Source organism: Rattus norvegicus, chromosome 9, assembly GCF_036323735.1.
Source record: "Rattus norvegicus strain BN/NHsdMcwi chromosome 9, GRCr8, whole genome shotgun sequence".
Classification (NCBI taxonomy): domain Eukaryota; kingdom Metazoa; phylum Chordata; class Mammalia; order Rodentia; family Muridae; genus Rattus; species Rattus norvegicus.
Window position 1 is genome coordinate 24,747,759 of NC_086027.1, and position 22,431 is coordinate 24,770,189.

Sequence of the window (22,431 nt, forward strand, 5' to 3'; positions counted from 1 at the left end):
ATCAATATATTATGAAAAGTAAAACTACTCTAAAGCCCAGTAAGACAAAATGCTGTAACTTATGTAAGATTGGTGAAACTAGCTTTGTCTTCACAGGGGTCCAAATCCTTTAACTGTTACAAATTGGGATTTTTATCTCTTTTGTGTTCTACCCAAATCCCCTGGTATCAATCCCCAAACTTTCAAACTCTGTATTAAAAAAGGAAAGCAAGAGAACGGAGGGATCCAGTGTGCTCGCCCTGGGTAATGCAGGCTCTTGAGGCAAACCATTGTGAAATGTTGGTTCTGGTGAATGATTCTCTAATATTTCACCACCCTGCCATTGACCACATGCAGGTGAACTGGAGAATTCACCCCATCTTGTCCTCACTGCCCTGCCATCCCCATGCCAAGCTGACCCATGTCATTCTCGCTGTCTTCTCGTGCTTGCCTGCATCTAGAAACTTCTTCCTGCCATTCAGAGGAGCTTCTCTCCCTTCCTGACTCTGCTCAAAAATACCTGAGCATCACAGTGCAGAAAACAGGCGTCAATGGGACCATACTCCCTAGAAATAGCACATCTCTGTGGTGGTTTGGATATGCTTGGCCAAGGGCGTGGCACTCTGAGGAGGAGTGGCCTTGTTGGAGGAAGTGTGTCACAGTGGGGTGTGGGCTTTGAGACTCCTCTGAGCTGCCTGCAAGCCAGTCTTCTGGTTCCCTTAGGAACAAGATGTAGAGCTCTCAGCTCCTTCTCCAGCACCATGTCTGCTTGCGTGCTGCCGTGCTTCCTGCCTTAATGATAATGAATTGGACCTCAACCTATAAACCAGCCCCGATTAAATCCTTGCCTTTATAAGAGTTGCCATGGTCACGGTGTCTCTTCACAGCAATGAAACCCTAGCTAAGACAACCTCTATTATATCTCCCTGCTATGAAGCTCAGGGAATATGAAGGAACAGGGAGTGACAGATTCTGAGAAACTAAAGAAGAGTACTGTGTCACCTGCCCAAGACCCGTGGACATCCTTTCTCCCTTAGGGGCTCTTGGCCACCAGCCTGAGAGGACAAAGGGAGCAGAGTCGAAGGACAGGGTTTGACTGGTCCATGAGTACAATGGAAATGACTACCAGGATCAGCTTCAGGGAGGCTGCTCAATTTTATTGAGCTGAATCCGGGACTATAATTTAGGAAGAGGGTCAAGATTAGTAGGGTGTGTACATATCATTGGATAGAACCTAGGGTACAGGAATGCTTCATTTGCATGGAAAGGCATTCCAGGAAATCTCGGGGCTGGCTGGACAGGTTCTCACGAGGAGAAAGAAAGCTGAACCTGTGATCTCACCAAGGCTACCTAAGGTAGAGGATATGGGGTCAGGCTCCCCAGACCAGGCAGAGAAGAGGAAGCTCTGCTAAGAAAAGGGAGTCCTCCATCTTGTGCCAAGCTCAAGAGACCTGTCCAGACCTGGAGGACTTGGTCCTTTAAATAGCAGGATCCAACAAAGCTCTACATAGGATCAGGCCAACGCAACGGGGGTAGACACGTAAGTTCCTGCTCCTAGTTGAGGAGCCGTGTACTACTGATGGCTGCTAGGAGAGGTGGAGTCTATATAGCCTCTGGTGGGTTAGCCAGGCCCCATATTCATGTCTGTATGAGCAACATTAACTAGACTCAGTGGGTGCTGAGTGCAAGAGAGGACGCCATGTTTGAAGGGAGACAGGGAAAGGGATGTGAGGAGCTGCAGGAAAGGGTGAATGTGTGCACAGGCCGTAAACCATACACATATATAAAAGTTCTCAAAAAATAAATAAAGTTTTAGAAAAGCAAGACATGTTGAGTCATCTGACAAGAGCCCACCTGCTTGATTTAAACAGCATTACATAACTCTGATAGGGGATCGCACGGCCAAATTTCCATTTGAAAGGTCATCTCTTAGCTAAAATATTTCCCAAAAGACAAATCTCTTGAGTGAGATGGTGCTACTTTTGTGTCAAACTGTTCTAGGGTCACTTAGTTCTCAAGGGAACTTAAGGACTCATATAATATTGTAAAATAATAAGTTATCAAAATTCCAATGGCATTTTCCATCGGGAAAAAATGGAAACTTAGCCTTCACATGGAATCACAGGGTCCCCACATAGCCAAAGCAATCTTGACTGAAATTAACAAAGCTGGAGACAACACATCACATGACCTGAAAGGTCTACACATCTACAGGAATCAAAACAGCATGGGGCCAGACACAGGAACCAATATAATAGAATAGAGAGACCTAAGTAAGGCCACTCATTTACGGTGAACTGACTTTTTACAAAGGTGCCAAGAGTATCCGGTGGGAAGATGACAGTTTCTTAATCAACAGTGTTGGGAATCATAGGATATCTATATGCAGAGGAAAGAAAGTGGGTTTTTATCTTACGCAGTATTCAGTTGTAATAACTCACCTGGGTTAAGCTTGAGAGCGTAAAACTACCAGAGAAAACAGAGGGGAGCCTCCCAGATACTGACCTAGTAAATGAGGATTTCGGGATCACTGATGTGAGCAGACATCATGACCAAGGCAACTCTTATAAGGACAACATTTAATTGGGGCTGGCTTACAGGTTCAGAGGTTCAGTCTATTCTCCTCATTGTAAGAGCATGGCAGCATCCAGGCAGGCATGGTGCAGGAGGAGCTGAGGGTTCTACATCTTCGTCTGAAGGCTGCTAGCAGAATACAGGCTTCTAGGCAGCTAGGATGAGGGTCTTCAAGCCCACACCCACAGGGCCACACCTACTCTAACAGGGCCACACCTTCTAATGGTGCCATACCCAGGGTCGAGTATAGGCAAACCATCACAGACAACAAAAGTAAAATCAGACGAACGGGAATACTCTAAACTAAAATCCTTCTGTACAACTAAGGGGGCTCAGCTGAGTGAGCAGACGTTGTCAGACTGGATGTGGTGGCTATAAAAGGTCCATGTTCCCAGTACAAGCAGTTCCAACAACTCCATGGTGAGAACAAAATTGGATCTAAAAAGCAGACAAAAATCTAAGCAGAGATTTCTTAAAAGAAGACCCGGAAGTTGGCTGGAGAGATGACTCAGCATTTGGGAGGGCCCCTTCTCCTTCCACAGAACCCGAGTTTGGTTCTCAGCACCCACATGGAGTCGCTTACCACTGCCGATAACAGCAGCTTCTGGGAGTCCGACAATGTTTTCTGGCCTCCAGGGTATTGATCTTACACCCAGTATTACCACCATCCCATAACACACGCACACACGCACAGGCACAGGCATAGAGGTAAAAACACCTACTGACGAAGACCTGCAGAATGTTCAACAAGTATAGGGGGAAAATGTAAAATATCATTGTCAGGGAAATGGGAATCCAAACCATCGTGAGATATTACCTCATTCGCGTTAGAATTTGTATTATTAAAAAACAAAACAAACCAAAACAAACAAACGAAAAAACCCCAAAGAACCCCAGAAGTGTCAGAGGACACAGAAAACATGGCATCCTTGCAGATTTGTTTTGGAAGGCACGTTAGTATAGTCACATAGAAAATAACACGGGAGGCTCCTCAGAAGTCGAATAGTCGATTTCCTGCGGGATCAAGCTATCCGGCTGAGCGTATGGCCAAAGGACGTGGAATTAACATGTCCAGAAGATGACTGCACCTTCTTGTTTACTGCCGCATGCTTTCCAGGGACGGTGACACAGAGCCAAGTGTGTCTGTCTCCAGATAGAAGGGGAGAATCTAATACAAATGTGCACTGTGAGATACCCTCCAGCCTTCTGAAAGATAGAAATTCTGCAGCAGTGTGGAAGAAGCACGAGGACAGATAAGCCGGGCACAGCGAGCCAAGAACCTGATGATCTCAAACGCAAAACTTCAGCTCCCAGAAGTAGAGTTTGGAGACGTTACTGAGAGCTGGGAGGTAAGTGGAGACTTGAGGAATCCCGGAAAATGATACAAAATTCCATTTCAACAGTAGAATAGGTTAAAGAGCTAGGGCACACCGTGTCGTCCCTAAACTTAGAAATAGTGTAGCAACTGCTGATAGAGTGCACAAGTATTTTCACGCGAGAATTATGTGTGTGAAACAATACACAGATTAATGACTTTATTTAGCCTTTATTAAAATGTGCACACATTTCAAAGCATGCTATATATGACAAATATATATACAAATGTATGTATATTTACGAATATATAATTTATATTCAGTTCTAATAAAATGAAGAAATCAAAACCATATCAATCTAGAAAATGTCTGAACAATGCACATGCTTTCTCTAGAAAGCTCATTATTTTCGAACAAAACCAGTACTTACCAGAATTTTAACTGGCTTCACTACCTTCCTAGTAATGACCCCAGGGGCTCTCAAGCGGATGGATTCCAGAATACACCACTTAATTAGAAGAAGCTTCTTCAAGTCATTTTCAGACACTTGAATCTTGTCTTTACCTGTAAAGAGATTTTAAAGATTAACGAAGAGATGCGCTCGAGAGACCAGAAGCTGGGTTCGCGCTGCAGGCTCGTCAATGCTGGGTAAGCTCACCAATGAGAAAAGTACTGCTGTGATGTATTGATCTTGCTGCTTTTATCTGACAAGATGGACTGGCATCCAACCTGGTTGTAATAGTCCTGTGGCTACAGAATGGCTGAGGGTCCCTGTGTGGGAAAGGATTCAGGTTTTCCTTGCCTCATCCTTCTTTGTCAAAATCCTCATTGCATTTAAAGAAATAGCAGTGCAAGAGGAAAGAAAACTGGCCAGTAAATTAAATGTTTCCAAAAAGTCCTGAACATGCTTAGCCACTGGAGGATGCAAGCAACATTTTCTTAAAGGGGCTGGCAGATGGCTCAGTCGGTAAAGATTCGCCATGCAAACATGGGGACCTACATTCAGATCTCCGGCACCTGAGGGAAAAGGTAGGTGAAACTCAATGTCAAGCATTAGGAAAGCAGAGATGGAGGGTCCGTGGGGCTTGCAGGCCAGCCACCCTAGCTGAATCAGTGAGCTCCAGGTTAGCTGAGATACCCTGTCTCAAAAATTAAGGCGGGAAAAGCAATTGCAGAAGACATCCTCTGGCCTCCATAAGCAGATGTACAGAATGGTCCAGGAATTCTGCTGCCCTCTTTTGGCCTCCATAGGCACTGCATGCCATGGTGCACATACATGCAAGGAAAACACTGCAAGGCTAAAAATTAACTTCTTTTTTAAGTTCTGGAGATCATCATATTGCAAAGTAAGTCCAACTGTGGAAGATAAACATCATCTTCTCTCCTTATGCACTCACATATCCATATAACACACATACACATGCACACACGCGTGCACACACAACTTTCAGATTCCACCTCACTCCAGTAAGAATGGCTATTATCAGGCAAGCAAATGAGAACAAATCTTGCGTATAGACAGAGTAAACAGAGCTCCTGCACACTGCTGGTGGGTGGGACAGTTTACTGGTGTAGACACTGAAGAGATCAGTATTGAAAGTCCTGATGAAACTAAAACAGAAACAACTATCCGATGCAGCCACGTGACTCCTGGGTACATTCCCAAGGAACTCTAAGCCAGAACACCACAGAGACACTCAGATGTCTGTGTTTGTTGTTGCTCTGCTCACAACGGTCATGATACAGAAACGGCCTAGGCGGTTATTCCTAGAATAAAGAATGTGGTACGTACACATAGCGGAATCTTATTCAGGTGTAAAGAGGAATGAAATGGAATTCGCTGGAAAATGGATACAAGTGGAAATCATTGGAGTTGTTGGTAAGATGGCTTAGCAGCTAAGAGAACTCCTTGTTCTTGAAGAGGGCCCAGGTTTGGTTCTCAGCACTCACAACCGCCATGGCTTCAATTCCAGGCAGATTCAGCATCCTCTTCTGCCACTAGGCAGTCACGTAGCACATATACATGCATGCAAGCAAACACACACATAAAATAAAAATAGGCAAGTCTTTTTAAATCATTGGATACCATTGTACTATGCAGAATAATACAGACTGGGAAAGAAATAGATGACTTATTTTCTCTTATGCGCAAAATCTACATTTAAGTGTATCTAAGTACATGTATATGATATAACATGAGATAGGACTAGGAGAGGGAACATAGATGTGGAGGGAGAGAACAAGGGAGGGTAATGGAATATAATTAATGCAGAGTAAGGGGTCAGCATGAGCAGAGGTCAGATGGATAAGGGTAGCAAAAATTCGAATAAGAACGAATTATATGGAGAGGTATTTATGTACGAAAACATTACAATTTCTTTGTACGCTAACCAAAAATTTAATTTTAAAAGAAACACACACACACACACACACACACACACACACACACACACACACAAATACACACCATATGATATAAAAAAAATGACCTGTTTTCGATTTGGTAATTGGAAAGCAGATCTCACTATAAATCTACCTGGCCTTGAACTCATGATCCTCCAGTCTGGTCCTTCTGATTGCTTCCATTGATGGCACATACCACCATGCACAGCTCTTTTACCTTTGTATTCAATCTATTTATTATAGAAGACCTAAGACAGGGCTACTCTTCTCTCCGGAATGAAAAGCATACCTTTTCAACACAATCGTGTCAAACCTTCCTAAGGTGAATACATCAAGACACCTAAAGACAGACCAGAGGTCAGTCTTTACACTGCCTTAAGCATGGTCTTAAATTTTCAGTTAAATCACACAACTTAATGGTGAATATTTCAAGGAAAATGTGCATTTCTTGAAAATTACTCAAAATAGTGCTGCTTTCAATCTGGTCTTGACAGCGCTTATTTACTAAGTCACCATGATCGATCTACCCAAATGGATCCTCAGGTCCCTTTCTGTGTGTTTTCCCCCACAGGACCAGAGACAATGAACCAGCCAACCATGGACAAATTCTAAGGAATCCTGAGCTAAAAAGAAGTCTTTACCCCTTTAAATTGATTTTCTCAGTTATCTGCAGCAGTCACAAAAGTTGATTTAAAACATCAGTGGACCAGGATAGAGGACACAGGTCTTTAAATCCCATTGCCCAGGAGACAGAAGCAGGTGGTTGTGTCTTTGAGGCCAACCGGGTCTACATATTAAGTTCCAAGCCATGTGGTGCTACATAGGGAGATCCTGTCTCAAACCAAAAAAATAAAAAATCAGTTGCTGTCAGAGGTCATGGTAAGAGGTTCTTTTCCCTCAGAAAAGCATCAGGTGCTCTGTGTGTGTGTGTGTGTGTGTGTGTGTGTATCTGTCTCTGTGCACCTCTCTCTCTCTCTCTGTCTCTCTGTCTCTCTGTCTCTCTCTGTCTCTCTGTGTGTCCATCTGTCTCTGTGCACCTCTCTCTCTCTCTCTCTCTCTCTCTCTCTCTCTCTCTCTCTCTCTGTGTGTGTGTGTGTGTGTGTGTGTGTGTATTTACATGTACCCATCTGCTTGTCTGTGCACACACATATGGTGGCCAGACACTGATGTTAGGTGTCTTTCTATACTGCTCTCCAATGTATTTTTGGAGTCTCTCACTAAACCTGGAGCTTAGCATGAGGAGAGGAGCCCTAGATCCATCTGTCTCCACTGCAGCCCCAGCACTGGAGTTACAGTCAGGCATGTGTGCCCATGCCAGAGTTCTTGTGTGGGTGCTGGGAAGCCCGCTTCGATCATCATACTCAAGCACTGGGCATTTTACCTGCTGAGCCATCTCCCCATCCCCACTGTGTCTTAACCCCTTCCCTAAGCCCAGCCTGTCCTGTGTCTGGGTACAACAGGAGATTGAGAACCACAGCATCTGTCCCAGACCTCACTGTTTCATGTTTGAGGGAAACAGTCAGCGGGGCTCAGGCGAGGCAGACATGTAGCCAGACAAAAGCATTTCTCTGAATTTCTGTGAGTTATTAGGACAAATCACTGGAGCTTGAGGATGGTTGTAGAACTCCCCAATTTGCAGCTAAGATAGAGTATGAACGGCGTGGGACCTACTTCTTTTCCCGGTTAGTTAAAACAGGTGGCACTGTGGGGTTAAGTCCTGAACTTTCAGGGTCTACATTAAATTTAAGGAGCAAGTATCTGTGGTTTGTGTAGTGAGGGATCTCTGCTCCCTCCCTCCCTCCCTCCCTCCCTCCCTCTCTCCCTCCTTCCTTCTCTCTCTCCCTCCCTCCCTCCCTCCTTCCTTCTCTCTCTCCCTCCCTCCCTCCCTCCTTCCCTCCCTCCTTCCTTCTCTCTCTCCCTCCCTGCCTCCCTCCGTCCCTCCGTCCCCCCCCCCTCTCTCTCTCTCTCTCTCTCTCTCTCTCTCTCTCTCTCTCTCTGTATCTAGACAATGCTGGGAATTTCAGAGGGATGGGGAACAGTGTGGATAGGAAAGATGGCCTTCTCTGGGAATCTTAGTGTTACATTTCTTGTAGAGGAAGGCTTTCCCCAATGATCTTCAATGGAACAGCTCTCTTAAGACGATCTTAGCTTGTGCACATACCTTTATTGGCGTGGTTTTGTATGCATATACTTTATTTGGGGCAAGCCATGGGTATATATGGATCTTGGGGAATTTTCGGAGTAAATGAAAATCACTGGCCAATGTTTAAAAGTTCTGTGAATGCCTCATTGGCACGGAGAGGCATGCCAGGAATTCTGGGTACTTGCTGGGAGAAAGAGGAAGTTGAACTTGTATGTCTACCAAGGACTACTTGACCTTCCCCAGGCAGAGTGTGTGGGGGTTCAGGCTCCCCAGACAAGGTCAGAGAGGGGGAAGCCCTCCTGGTAAAGAACATCCATTTTGCATCAAGCTCAGAGAAGCTATCTGGTCATGGCAGGCTTCGACCTTAATTAGCAGCGTTCTCCCACAGTATCGGAACTGAATCGAATTCTGCGATGCCCGGTTGGCGTCTGAGGAGCATGTCTTGGGGAAGAAAGATAACGCCAGTGATTTCCCTCTGGCAAATACAGTCTGTGTGTCCCTCTTCTCGCACCCCACACTGGATCTTGGAGACAGTGTGACCTTTGTTCCAGTACTGAGCCTGTTTGCCTGACCGAGCTGGCTTCCATAATATAAACCTGGAATGTTGACTGTATCTGCCTTATAGGGTTGCCGTCAGGGTGGTAAACGTAAGCGTAAATCTCTCAGAATCAATGCTGCCAGACAGCAAGAGCTCAGCAAATGTTACACCATCCTTATGATTCCCTCTGCCCTTTACAACTGTTTGGAAAGCAGTCTCCCACTCATCCTTCAAGCCACAGGTAAAACAGCCCTCAGAGAACCTTTCCCCGGCTACCCCAGTTCTTTCCCCGATTCGGCGCCATGCCATGTCATCTTCATAGGTTTGATACAGGAATTGATTTATCTCATATTTTTACACTGGGGTTCTGGGTACAATAACATTTCATTTCCTTCTGAATCTCACCCATTAGTGTACTGATTATCTAACACAATGGCTTGTTCATGGGAAGCATTCTGTATGTTATTACTGGTGGGATAAATGAATGGACCAATGGGCTGCAGTTTGAAACGGCGGGAGAGAAGACCCGTTTGAAAAAGCAGTAGCTTTGTGTGCATGTAATGGGAAAGATTTAGAAACAATTCTGAGGCAGAATGAGGGGAATGTTCAAGTGAGATAGAATTTAACGAAAACCTTGCATATTGTGGACCCAAGAATTGACAGTTCTGGGAAATTCTCCAATGGTGCTACACTGCTGGTCTGGGGACCACAGTTTAAGGAAAGACAAAACAAAACACAGTGACAGATTAAAAGAAAATGAAGGGAAGCATGGATATCCCTCAGTGGGAGAGCATTGACCTACACGTCAAAGGCAATTGAATTCCTAGTACAGTAAATCAGTAAATAAATGCTTCTCTTGTACTTTGTTTATTAAATATTCTCATTTTTAAGCTGCTCTTATTACTATACTAATTTTAAAATTACCACTCCTCTTTAAAAACAGAGGTAAACAAACCTAAAGGGTGAAAATCATGATTGGGCAGCAATCCCCGTGTCGTCAGCAAACATCACTCACCCAGCTCAGATTACCATCGATGTGTAAGAAAGGACTTTTAGTTCCTATGCTGAGCCATCAAACCAGGCCGTGCCTTCGCTGAGTCTGACCAATCTTAATCCAGACATTTTCTCCATTTTAAAATCTCATTCTAATTTCTGTATTGGGGTGCTGGGCATAAGACTCGGGTCTTTAGGCTTGCGGTCAGGAGCAAGTACCCTGTGTAAGCCATCTTACCATTTTATCATTTTTTATAAGTACAAAGGCGTTAGCTTCCTCTAAGCAGTGGTGCCTAGGAGGTCACTGGCTCAGCTTATGTACCTACCCACCCACCTACCTACATGCCTACCTACCTATGTCTGTCTATCAATCTATCTACCCTCCATCTGTCTGTCCGTCCGTCTGTCCATCCGTCCATCCATCCATCCATCCATCCATCCATCTATCTATCTATCTACCCACTTACCTATACCTCCCTCCCTCCCTCTCTCCCTCCCTCCCTCCCTCCCTCCCTCCCTCCCTCCCTTTCTCAATGTCATGTTTCTCTCTTATGAAGCCGCAGATAAGGACGTGGTTCATTAACCATGACAACAGGCCAGATCCAGCTCACTGCTTTATTCTATAAAGTTTTGCCTTCCAATATAAACATCAACACTCATCTGTAGCTAGTTTTCCACTACAATGGCAGGTCGGAGAAGGCCACAGCAGACATTTTATGGTCCATAAAAATCTAAAATACAAGGCCTGGTACAGAAAAAGTTTACTCCTGTGCACAGGGCAAGAGGAGAATGAGCTATTATTGGGTTTGCCCAAAAGGACAAGTTGTACTCCAGCCCCTGAGTTTACAGGTGACATAAATTCTGTGTGGTCTTCACTGCCTTAACCCCTCCTATATCCAGGTCAGATGCATGAGGCTTGGTGTGCTATTTTAATAACCCTGTAAAATACATTTTATTAAGAAAATGATAGACTCCATGACCAGGGGAGAAATATTCTTATTTAGAATGTCTGCTGCAATGGTCATGTTACTTCCTCAGAGAGCACATGCCAGCAGATGTGTCGGGGAAATCTGTTTCCTGACACTTGGTTTCTACATGTTCTCTTTTCCAAAGGAGATCTCAAAAGTTGAGTCCTCCCAGCCTACCCCACCCTCCCATGCCCACCCCACAGTAGCCATTTCCTTATCATAGAGAGAGAGCCTCCCTCTCAGGCATCCGGTTGATCAGGCAGCTCCATTTTCCCTGTGGTACAAACATCTCCTGGGTACCAAACAGAAATGGCAAATAGGTAACATATGGTACCTAAGGGGAAAATCCCTAGGAATTGAAGTAAAGCACTGAAAAAAATCCTGATAGCAGATGTGTGACTTTCTGCCTGTTTGTAAACCCGCCTAGCTCAAGAACCACCCATCTACTCCCACGGATGTCTTCCTATGTTATTCAAGGAATTAAACTTCACGTGAGATGTGGGTCATGGCCACCTATATGAGCTGGAAAATAATAAAGACACGGTTTTTTTTCCATTAGAAATGAGTTAGGTTGGCTGAGAACTTTGATAGTGAGGACTGGCTTTGGGGATTCGATAATAGGTCAGCCATTTTTCATAACCGAATGGACCAAATGCAATTTCTGGCATCTCAACAGTTTACACGGAACAAGAAAACACAGAGAGCTTAGAGAGATCTACATCAACCTGAGAGTGTGTGTGTTAAGGGGGGGGACTTCTAAGATGTACTGAAGGGAAAAGAGCATGAGGGAAGGAAAGCCCTTGGATCCTATGGAATAAGAGAAGAACGCCTGTCTATAGAAAGCCTGCAGTGGGGGCGGGGAGGCGGTAGCAAAAAGGAAAAGGTATTGGACCTGCTGCGGTATGTATGACAGGTTACAGTAACTGGAGATTTGGAGGAAGAGAGAGTGGCTGGGAGAAGCAGGAGGAGATGGGGGTGCCCCACTGTCCCTGGAACCATTGTTCCTGGACTGGCCCTCTCAGCATCCGGTCTCTGCCATGTGCGTGTTCTGTCTCCTTTTCCGCACTGGGCTGCCTTAAGGACATACCACCTAGATCACGCCTTCCCGAGCATCAACTCCACGTGTCAGCTGACTTTATCAAAACGTTAAAAGCGTGAGACAAGGGAAAGGCAAAGCTAGACTGTGGCTGGAAATGACTTACACCGAAGGGTCTTGTCTGCCATTCAGGCTCCCAGAGATTCTGCCTCAACTACGAAGTTGTTAGTCACTGACTGGGCACTGCATCTGAGGCTCACCCAGAAGCCCACAGCCATGGCAAACTGAAACAGGATGCTGATGACCTATTCTAGAAATCAGTGATCAGAGACAGGCTCTAGACCGGTTTCTTCCTGATCCTGAAAGGCATAGAAGACCTAATCAGCATGGACCCTTAATAAACAAACAGACACTGCAACAAGTTAGCAGGATCCTCTGATTATAAGCTTAAAGTTGACTTCCCCAGGTGACTTGTTTCTCCTAAGGTAACTATTTATAGAAATATTTGAAAGAATTAAAAAACTCACCAAACACTCCTTCCTTTTTTTTTTTTTTTTTTTTGCTGTTGTTTTAGTTCACCATTGCTATAGCGTAACAGATAATAAAAATTTTTCTACTAGACCAAAGGAGGTGATGACCAATAGTCAGGATTAATGCTCTAAATCAGAAGGGATAACTTCCAATGGGAACCACTCTGGCCGTCCATCTTCACTGTCTATCTGACGGAATTACCAAGGAGACACTCCCCTGTTCCTGACTGTGACAGAACTTCCACAGGGGTTTAACTGAGGAAGAAAGACAGGTCGCCGATGTGGGTGTCATCCCTTGGACTGGATTTTCAGAACTAATAAAAAAGAGAGGAGAAAGGAAGCCAGCTGAGCTCCAGAATTCATCTTTCCCTGCTTCCTGACTGCAGAGAGGATGTGACCAGCCACAGTTTCTGCTACCACACTTTTCCTGCCATGGATGGGCTGATCCCTTCAAACCTCATCCGGAATAAATCCTTCCTCACTGAAGTTGCTTTAGTCTAATATTTTGTCACAGCAATGAGAAAACAATAATTACCACATCTCCCTGTTCTAGCACATGGTATGTTTCTGACCTTGAAGTTTGAACTTGGTTATAGTGAAGTTTCTGATCTCCTTTAGAGAATTAAAAAAAAAAAAGAACAAGTTTTTAGACCTAAGTGTTGCTATTAGACTATTGTGGCGACATTTTATATCACATTATGTAATGTAGAACTGAAAGTTTGTTTCTACTGGAAAATAGCTAACGGTGTAGTGTGTAACTGTGTACATGTGAAAACAAGTATTTTAATTGAATACTTTTAGTTTCTCAAATCCCAGAGTGATGTGGAAGGTATAAAGTAGTATTCCTGGACAAGACAAAAGAAATAAAAGAAACACTCTGTTTTCAAACATCTTTCTGCTAAAAGACCATTTTTGTTAGAACTCCCAGAAAGAGCTTTGCACCGGTACCGTTGGGATTTTTGGTGCTCATCCGTGGTTAGTCCAGTCCTGAGGCTCTAAATTTAGAAAGCTCCACTTGGGAGAATTCCAAGATAATCACCAGAAGGGCTGGAGCCCAGCAGAGACCAAGACCACTCCAGAGAGCCCAGGGAAGGGGCTAAAGGGAATCTCAGGCAAAATTTAGAAACCATCTGTTTAACTCTTGGCATAAATGCAATAAAAATCAAACCTTAGGTTATTTGAAATGAGATAAAATAAAGGATGATTCTTATTCTCAGAAAGTAAAAAGGAAAGGAAGAAAGAAAGAAAAGCAGAAGCTTCTAATGTATCCATTTGGTTATTACATGAAAGTCATAATTACATAAAGACTATAAGATACATTTGTTAAGTATAAATGGTAGATTTAAAGGTTGTTATTTCAGTTACTAACAGACTACAGATGTGCAATGTATCTGCTAAGTCTGTGCTCTGCCCAAATTTACGTCACATTTTATAAAATACTCATTTTTCAGACAATGCCTTTCCTCAAGAGATTCCATTTTACAAGCAAATTCCTACTCCCTTTTGACATACACAACTATCCCTGGGTGGATATCTGAAGAGGTATCTATCTGCCATCACTCACACTGTATACACTGACAAATGGCTTATTTCTGGGAGTTGAAAGGGTGCTACCCTATGCCTTAGTTACTTTTTATTTCTGATATAATACCATGCAAGATTGAGGTGACTTACGAAAGGAACAGTTTACCTAGGACCTGTGGTTGCAGAAGGCTAATCCATGATAGCAGAAGAAGGATGTGCATCACAAAACCAGCTGAGAGCTCACATCTGGATCCACAAGTAGAAGGCAAAGAGCATGTTTGGAATGGCATGAATCTTTTGAAACCTTAAAGCCCACTGCCAGTGATACACATTCTCCAACAAGACCACACCTCCTAATCCTTCCCAAACAGTTCTACTAACTGGAGACCAAGTATTCAAATACATGAACCTATGGGCACCATTCTGCTTCAAACCACCATATGCTACAAATTTACTGAGGTGAACTGAGACTGTTGGGTCAGAAAAACATATTAAAATCATATTAAGGAAACTAGGTCCAAGAACTTGCCAGACGAACCAGACCAACGAAAGGATGCAACTCTCTCACCTAGACTCCATTAAGAGGGGACACACAGAACTGTGTGCACTTGGCCCCACCCACCGGTCATGTGACCACACATGTCAAGGACCAATAGTTAGAGGACTCCCAATTGCCCCCAGGGCTTCAGCTTAGCTCTGCCCTCACTGTTCAGACAGCCCATCCATCTGTTTGCCTGTCTAGACCAGCAGGTGACCCATCTGTCTGCTCATTCCTTCACCTGGACCTGGTTCTGACAGCTCTGAAGTTAAATCCAGTCATGCAGTTTCATGTCCAGCCTGTGAGCTGCAGAAGCCTGACCTATAATAACAGCTGATTCCCAACTGTTATGCTCAGTTACTGTTTCGTATTTTTTAGATTGCTATCGGCGTCCTGGCTTCTCCAGACTTCTGAAACGTCTTGAGTTCTGCAGTGGGCATTCAGCAACCTATACATGAACATAAAGATATGTATAGATACAGATATCGATAGAGACAGATGATAGAAAAGATTGTGTGGTACATAATACATGCTCTGAGAATATTATTAGTAATTAAACCTGGAATAAAAGTGAATCTTTTTCACCTAAGCCAAGATTACCAAGGGAAGAGGAAATGTCTGGCAAATGGCCACCGTGAAATTGGTATGCCCTGAAATTTATTGTTAGTCAAGGATTCTGGCATTGAGCAAAGACACGAACATGATCCTGACATTGAACACTCACAACTTATCTGTGTTACATGTAGCCCAAGCAGACGCTGTAGGAGCTGATGCAGTGTTAACAATAGATTGGCTACTTAACATCGAAAAAAAGATTATGGTCCTTCATATACTCCAGTACACTCCAGTCTCAGACAAGTTAACGTGTCCAATTGTGAGGCAGACTTTTCCATCAAAGATGGCAGTGTGAACAAAGGCTATAACCCTCTTCCATCTAGTGGATATGCTTGTTTGCTGAAACCCGAGACAACAGGATATTCCCGAAACTTCACTCTGTATCACACCCTTCCCCTTCCTGATGATTACAAATTAGCCGATCCCATCAGACCGTGAGGTCAAGCTCCCAACCATGGAGTAAGCCATAGGTCCCACACCACATTAGAATAAAACCCAAGTGAACTTCCCAACCAGGTGTGCTTGCTCTCCCAGCTTTAGTCATAATACATCCTTTTGCAAAAGTAAAGATCTTCTGGAACAACACCTTTGATGCTGTCTGTACATCTATCTGTGGGACATCATAAATATTCTAATATTCCCTCCCAACCAAGGGAGCTATGTCAACGGTAGCACAAAAGTCTTTAAGGATGACAGGAAGCCACGCATGTGCTCATATCCCACAGTTTTCCAAAGAAGAGCATGGAGTCAAAAATGACAAAAGTCATAGCCTTACAGGACCCTGGACACTAGAGCACAGGACAATTTGTGAGGATATAAACAACTATAATACACGTCTCAGAGCAGAGGATTCAGGCATCAGTGGAATTCATCTCCTCTTGCTTGTGGCTGGAATTCATATAAGCCTAGAAGGGTGGGTAGGAGTCACCCAGGCAGGAAGAAAAGGAACAGACTCTAAAATAAATCACGAAACTATAATTTCTTGGACTTAAGAAGGAACATGAGTCAACCAGAACACCAAAAGAGGACTTCAGAATAATTCCACTGCTTTTTCATATTTTAAGCCCCTTTCCTCACCCAAATAGATACACACACACACACACACACACACACACACACACACACACACACACATATTTATATATAACAAATATGTAGAAGAAATATTTCTTTAGTCCTAATATTAGGTAGCTAAATAGACATCAGTCTTGGAGTACCTTAACCTCCCGTTTCCCTGGTAACAGGAGAAAAGGAAGCACCACATTTTCCCTCTTTAAGATTGAAAAATATCGTGTGAGGAGGTGTGCTTTGATGAGGTCTATTGGTCAGAAAAAAAATGGATCTGTGTGGAAACATGCCATTATGATCCATCTCAAAGTCTAGAATTTTACATACCATGGTCCCTTTCTCTTAGAGCTCATTTAACAACACCTGTCAATCACCTGGTCAGGAGACCATGCCTCAAAAAAAAAACAAAAGGAAAACAAAACAAAACAACAGAGGATTTACTGGAAGATAATAAGCCAATGGAATGGGAGGGATAATTACCCCTTAAGGAGAAAATACTCTTTACCCCACAGAAGCCCTCCCTCGAGGAAGTTGCATCTAGCACATTATTGCTATGTGTGCAAATAAATACTTTCCCCTCTTTTTTCTCTTTGGTTTTTATAGACTGTTCCAAATCCTAAGCACACTTCCCTTGACAGTGTGAGCTTTCTCAACTCTTGCTCTCAACCCCCTGCAACTTCTGCAGCTGCCCTCACCTTCCTAGCTCCCATTTGAACCCAGGCCCAGGAGGCAGGACATAATTCCTTCCTTTTACCCTTCTTCCTCCTCTCAGCTGTTGCCAGGGCTTCTATAAAGCTTGCCCTCTGGGCTCCTCTCAAACTCTAATAAAAGACAGTCCTCAGTATTCTCTCTGATTCTGTTTTAAATTCCTTTTATCAGTTCCCCAGTGTACTGAAGATGCCAGTACCACGGGATGATCACCAAGAACAGCAGCAGCAGTGGAATGGAGTCTTCTCCGGTCTGCCTTGATGTCAAGACATAGAACTCTCAGCTCCTCCAGCACCATGTCTGCCTGGATGCTGCCATGCTTTCCTCCCCGATGATAATGGACTGAACCTCTGAAACTGTAGCCCAGCCCCAAATAAACATTGTCCTTTAAAAGAGTTGCCTTGGACATAGTGTCTCTTAACAGCAATGGAAACCCTACCTAAGCCAGTCCATTATCATGCATGAACGTCTGCATGGCTGGAGTTGGGAGCTGGAGTTCTCAGGTTGTGTGTTCCAAAATGACTCCATCTTAGCCCTAGGGCTAAGAAGGAGAAAAAGATAAATTATGTATGTGGGTTGGAAAAGTTGAAATTTAGGGTAGGTCAGATGAAACCTCTTGCTTTTGTAAATAGATACAGTTTTCAAGGCTGGCGACTGAGAAACATTGTTGCAATAAACGTCCCGTGTGATTTACTGTATCCTAGGGCCAAGCCAGCCTACACAGGCCAGGCTAGCAAAGGAAAATGAGCCTTAGGAAATATTTCCTGTATGATATGCATTAGCCTCTAAATCCCCATATTAGATTCAGGCTATCAGATTTCAAGTGGGAATGGAGACTTTTAATAAACTAAGTGTCCTGTGTCCATAACTCCACTGCAGTAATCTTGGCTCTATTACTTGACTTTTTTCTTCGTTATTTGGGGCAACTTGTCACATAAAGAACCAAAAGGATCCATTACAGCTATCACACTGATTATCAGCCATAGAGCTCTGGCTAACTGGGGGGACAGTAATGAGTAAGCTTATTAAGTCAGCTGAAGTGGCCCGATGGAATCTTTCAAGAATGCTGTTATTGGCTTGCAAGAGCATACAGAGAATGCATCCAAGGGGAGAGAAACAGAGTTAGCGTGCAAGTGACGTTGGACCACTGAACTTGGAGTTAGTGCGAATGTTGGGATGTACTAAAACAGGACCAGTGAGCCAATGAAGCCAGTGAGGGCAGTGCCATGGCCACCTAGAGTGTCACCCTGGGGCTAGGATTCATTTGGATTTGGCCAGTTTGCAGACATGTATATATTTATTATCAAAGTTGGGATCATTCTGTATTGGCACCTGGCCACCCTACAGTGTCCATCGGGATTGCTGTTCCATTGAACGTAACAGTACCCAAAACAAAAACAAAACAAACAAGAATAAAAATATTATTGGCTGTGGATAAGATTTTTCCTGTTTTCTTCGAAGTCACAAGTTTTATGACTAACAGGATGAAAATGCACAGCTCTACTTCTGACTGAAACCAACTCTTTTTTTAAAGGTTTCTTTTTTTAGTCTCATGTTTATGTATGGATGTGTGCTCATGAATGCAGGTACCCACAGAGTCCAGAAGAGGGCAGCAGTGTTGCACACCCAGAGTTAAAAGGAGCCTGTGGATCACCTGATGTGGTCCTACTGGGGATGGTACTCTCGACTTCTGTAAGAGCAGGGAGGGCTCTTAACCACTGAGATTTCTCTCCAGCCCCAAATCGGACATTTCTGCATGCACATTCTATGACTTGTCCTTCAAGGAATCAATCCTACCTGGGTGTATTTGTGTTCATGAATCCTATTCCTTGTAAATTGATGGGGTGGGGTCAAAAATCTCATCTTGAAATGAAGCATAGTAAGATTATAGGTAGAAAAAGGAGGTTCTGTGAATGCATGGGCCCATGGTTAAAAAGTGGAGCGAATACATAAAAATGTTGATAAAATCAACACTAGTGATTTTTACCTGCCCGCTCTCTGCTAGTTAAGACTGAGAGAGCATTGCCGATGGGCAAATTCCCAGTGAGGAACTCCTAAATGAGGAAAGAAAATGGCCCCTAACACAGTGGACACAGCACAGAATCTAAATATTAAAAGCACAGGTGGTTTTAGGTTGCAAGCCAAGGAACAGGAGTGCCCCTGCTGAATTGGCTAGGCGTTTGTGGTCCAGGGTTACTTCACTGTTATCTTGAGAAATGTGAAATGAATAGATGCTTCAAGAAGCATCTAAACATGGACGTCAGTGTTCCGCCAGGATGAAGAAAGAAAACCCTAATGGTGGGTGAGTGTGATGCTACTTAAACAAACCTACAGACACCGGGGTGGTATGGTCTGTGCTCCCAGCACTTGGAAGGATTCCTGTAAATCAAAAGTGGACTTCTCTGTGAGTTCAAGGTTAGCCTGGGATATACTGAAAACCCTATCTTGAAGACAAAATAAAAAGATATGTTTATAAGAACAAATAATAACTAAGACAAAATTTAATATACAGCTTGATTTGAAGCCAAGAGATAAGTAATTTAATTTTATTCTTCAGTTCTGTGGGCAAAGCAATGCTCACCCTTCTGAGAATAGATGAAATTTCTTCGGAGATAGATATTTGGAGGGAACCTCATTAGAACAGAGAATCCAAGTCGCTTTAAACAATCAGTTTATGTATTCTTTAACTAAAAAAGTAAAGGGAATAAACATTTGTTTCTGGCTAGCACACAGAGAGTTCAGGTAGGCATTGCACTGTGGTTTAAAATTGCCAGCTGTGGGCTGGAGAGACGGTTTGTCTAAGCCAAGAGAGCTTGCTGTGCAAGCACGAGGATCCAAGTTTGGATTCCAGGACCACGGTAAGCCAGAAGTTCAGTGAATGCCTGCCACTCCAGCCCCAAAATGGGTGGAGACAGGGGATCCTTGAGAACTACAGGCTTCCAGGCTAGCTGAGAAAACAAACAGGTACAGCCAGATGGAGAACACCTGACACCCTCCTTTGGCCCCTGCATGTGTTCTCTGTAGAGCGACTAGTACACACACACACACACACACACACACACACACACACACACACGCACACACATGCACACATACATACACACACACTTGGACACATACTTACACATGAATAAAAAAATAAAATAAAAAGCAGGAGGGGGAAGAAAAAGCTAATGATATAAAGGAAAGGAGATTAAGATTTTGATTTGCTGGGCACCAATTTCAGATTTCACAGGCTGAAGTTCCCAGGGACACAATGTCATTTAGTGTCCCCTGCCAGTGTCACCGTGTGCTTGGCATTAGTGGGCGAACTGGGCTTGCCAGACAGTCTGCGGCCTGGCTGGGAGCACAGTCTCTGGCTATGCCTTCCTGGGCACAGCACGTCCAGCCCTCCTGGAAATTCCACAACATTTTAACAAATTTATTAAGATTAAAACAAACAAACAAAACAGTCTAGATCTGCAGGAAAGCTCCTGTTAGAAACCCTGCTGACAGTACAGAGACCAGCAGAACCAGAGATCTGGAAAAGGAAGCAGGGCCAGGTTCTGGGAAATAAGTGGAGGAGTCATGGGACAGAAAGGAACATGGTCGCCACGGCATCAGAAAAGGGAGAGAGGGAAAGGGTGGGACAGGATACATCTCCTCGGAGTGTCTGCCGTGATATCATCAGTAGGCTCTTCATATTAGAAATTTCTAGAAATGACTCGGGAGTAGACGGCCAAGTAAAATGAAAAGTTAAAGTCATGGGCTAGGCAAGTTCTTGTGGTAAGAAAGAGGGGCTTGGGCGTAGAGCAAATGCGCTCATCAGGGGGAAGAGAAAGCCCTTGGTAGAAGTGGATGGTACCTTAGAACTCCTCTCTCTACATAGTGAACCCATTTCCTACCCATTCTGCTGGGGAATAGATGACAAGACCTTTTTAACGTAACTGTAGAACCTGTGGGCACACAGTGTGATCACACCAGCTGTCTCTCCCTCCAGACTCCTACCTGTCTAACCCCAAACTGATTCAAGTCCTTGCTCAAATCCGTCTTGCCATTATGGCCAAAGCTGATGGCCTAACCAGCACACCTTCCCATCTTAGCACTGGTGGTTGCCCATACTCAACTCTGTCGTCTTCTTTGCATGGCATTTGGCACCTGCTGACAGTCTTGGTTTATTCACGTATTACAGTGACCATTGTCTTTCCTCCCCGAAGATAGGCACCAAGAACATAACCATTGTTAGAGTCTTCCACACTTCTAAAGCAGAAAAGGTAGGGATTCTCGTCCTGAGGGGTGCTGGGAGAAACATCTTTAAAGGTTCCCTTTTGCAGCTACCTGAGGCCGTAGACAGTAGATGGGACACACAACAGATAAGCTACAAGGAAGAGACTCAAAGTGTAGGGAGTGAGTTGTCTGTGGTGGCTTTGACAAGGTCTGTATTCCTATACAAGCAAAGGCCATTCATCTGTCCACTCACACTCAAGAAAGCTCCGAAAACACGCTAAGCTCCCTATGAGGCTGCCCAGGAGGCTCTGCACAAGTAGAGAGCAGGAGCTGGGCAGGGGTCTCAATGCTGAAAGCACCTGACATGCACATAGTAGGAGGCACACAGGTTCAGAGTGTAAGTGAATCTGTGCTGTTTTGAAGACCCCACTAAACTCACTGAACCGACTTCAGGGAGCACACAAGCCAAGTACCATAGTGTTAGGATCTGAAGTTGCGTCTGCTGGGCCAGCTGCCTGTCTGACAGGAAACAATCGTGGTCAGCAGGCCTGAGATGCGTGTTCCTCGGAACTTGGTCTCCTGGAGACACTTGGCCACTTCCTCCTCGACTTTCTGCCTAGCTGATTCGAATAGGTACGATCGGGAGCTACACACTGGCTCTTTTGTTTCTTTTTCTACTAATGGGAACGTCGAGACCTGATTCGGTCTTTATGGGCCATGCCACTAGCAAAAATTAAGTAGAAACAGAATGAAACTCTAAGAGTTGTGATCAATAACTTACAACAGGAAGAATCAACTGTGGATAATCCAGACCTCCTAGATAGTGAAAGAATTAAGGCGGTAGCTATTAGAGGGGAAAGTCCCATCAATTATAAAAAAAAATCCAAATATGGAGGAATTCCTGTCAAGTAGTTACATGGAAGAAAACATTATGTAATTAGAGGAAGGTGGTGGGCCCTTCCTTTAGGTAAAAACAGCATGAGTAGATACAGGACCACTGCAGAGCCATTGCCCTACACAGGGACATATGATGAAGAAGGTGATAGATGAGTTAATATTGAAGAAAAGAGAGTATTATATTATTCTTTAAATTTTATAGAACACTTGGCCAGATAACATCCCCGTGCTTGCCTATTATCAAAAGTAACTTTCCTATCTTTAAAAAGACGATTACATAAATTTTGGCTGAGAGAGTAAAAGACTAAAGATTCCTTACTGGCTGGCTGTCCTGTTGTTATCCGAGAGATGATATTTAGAGATTGAGGTAAATGAGGTTTATGACCACCGTCTGG

General features: G+C 43.9%; 1 protein-coding gene and 1 long non-coding RNA gene across 11 annotated transcripts in view; one reads left to right on the forward strand and one right to left on the reverse strand.

Moving 5' to 3' along the window:
• Positions 1-22,431, reverse strand: part of Cyp39a1 (cytochrome P450, family 39, subfamily a, polypeptide 1) — a 76,244-nt gene that overhangs the window by 19,942 nt on the left and 33,871 nt on the right. For 9 of the 10 annotated variants that reach the window (XR_010054579.1, XR_010054580.1, NM_001106893.1 and 6 more), the window contains exon 8: positions 4,300-4,433. Coding sequence is in view for 8 of the 10 variants with exons in the window: in NM_001106893.1 (NP_001100363.1) it covers positions 4,300-4,433 (134 nt within the window). In the remaining 2 variants the exon portion in view is untranslated. Of the gene's footprint in view, positions 1-499; positions 3,413-4,299; positions 4,434-22,431 lie in introns of those variants that run through there. The other variant, XM_063266868.1, reaches the window with a different exon arrangement.
• On the forward strand, positions 3,755-7,139 carry LOC120094639 (uncharacterized). Its single transcript, XR_005489049.2, has 3 exons — positions 3,755-3,902; positions 4,332-4,517; positions 6,844-7,139. It is a non-coding gene; the product is annotated as an uncharacterized LOC120094639 (long non-coding RNA).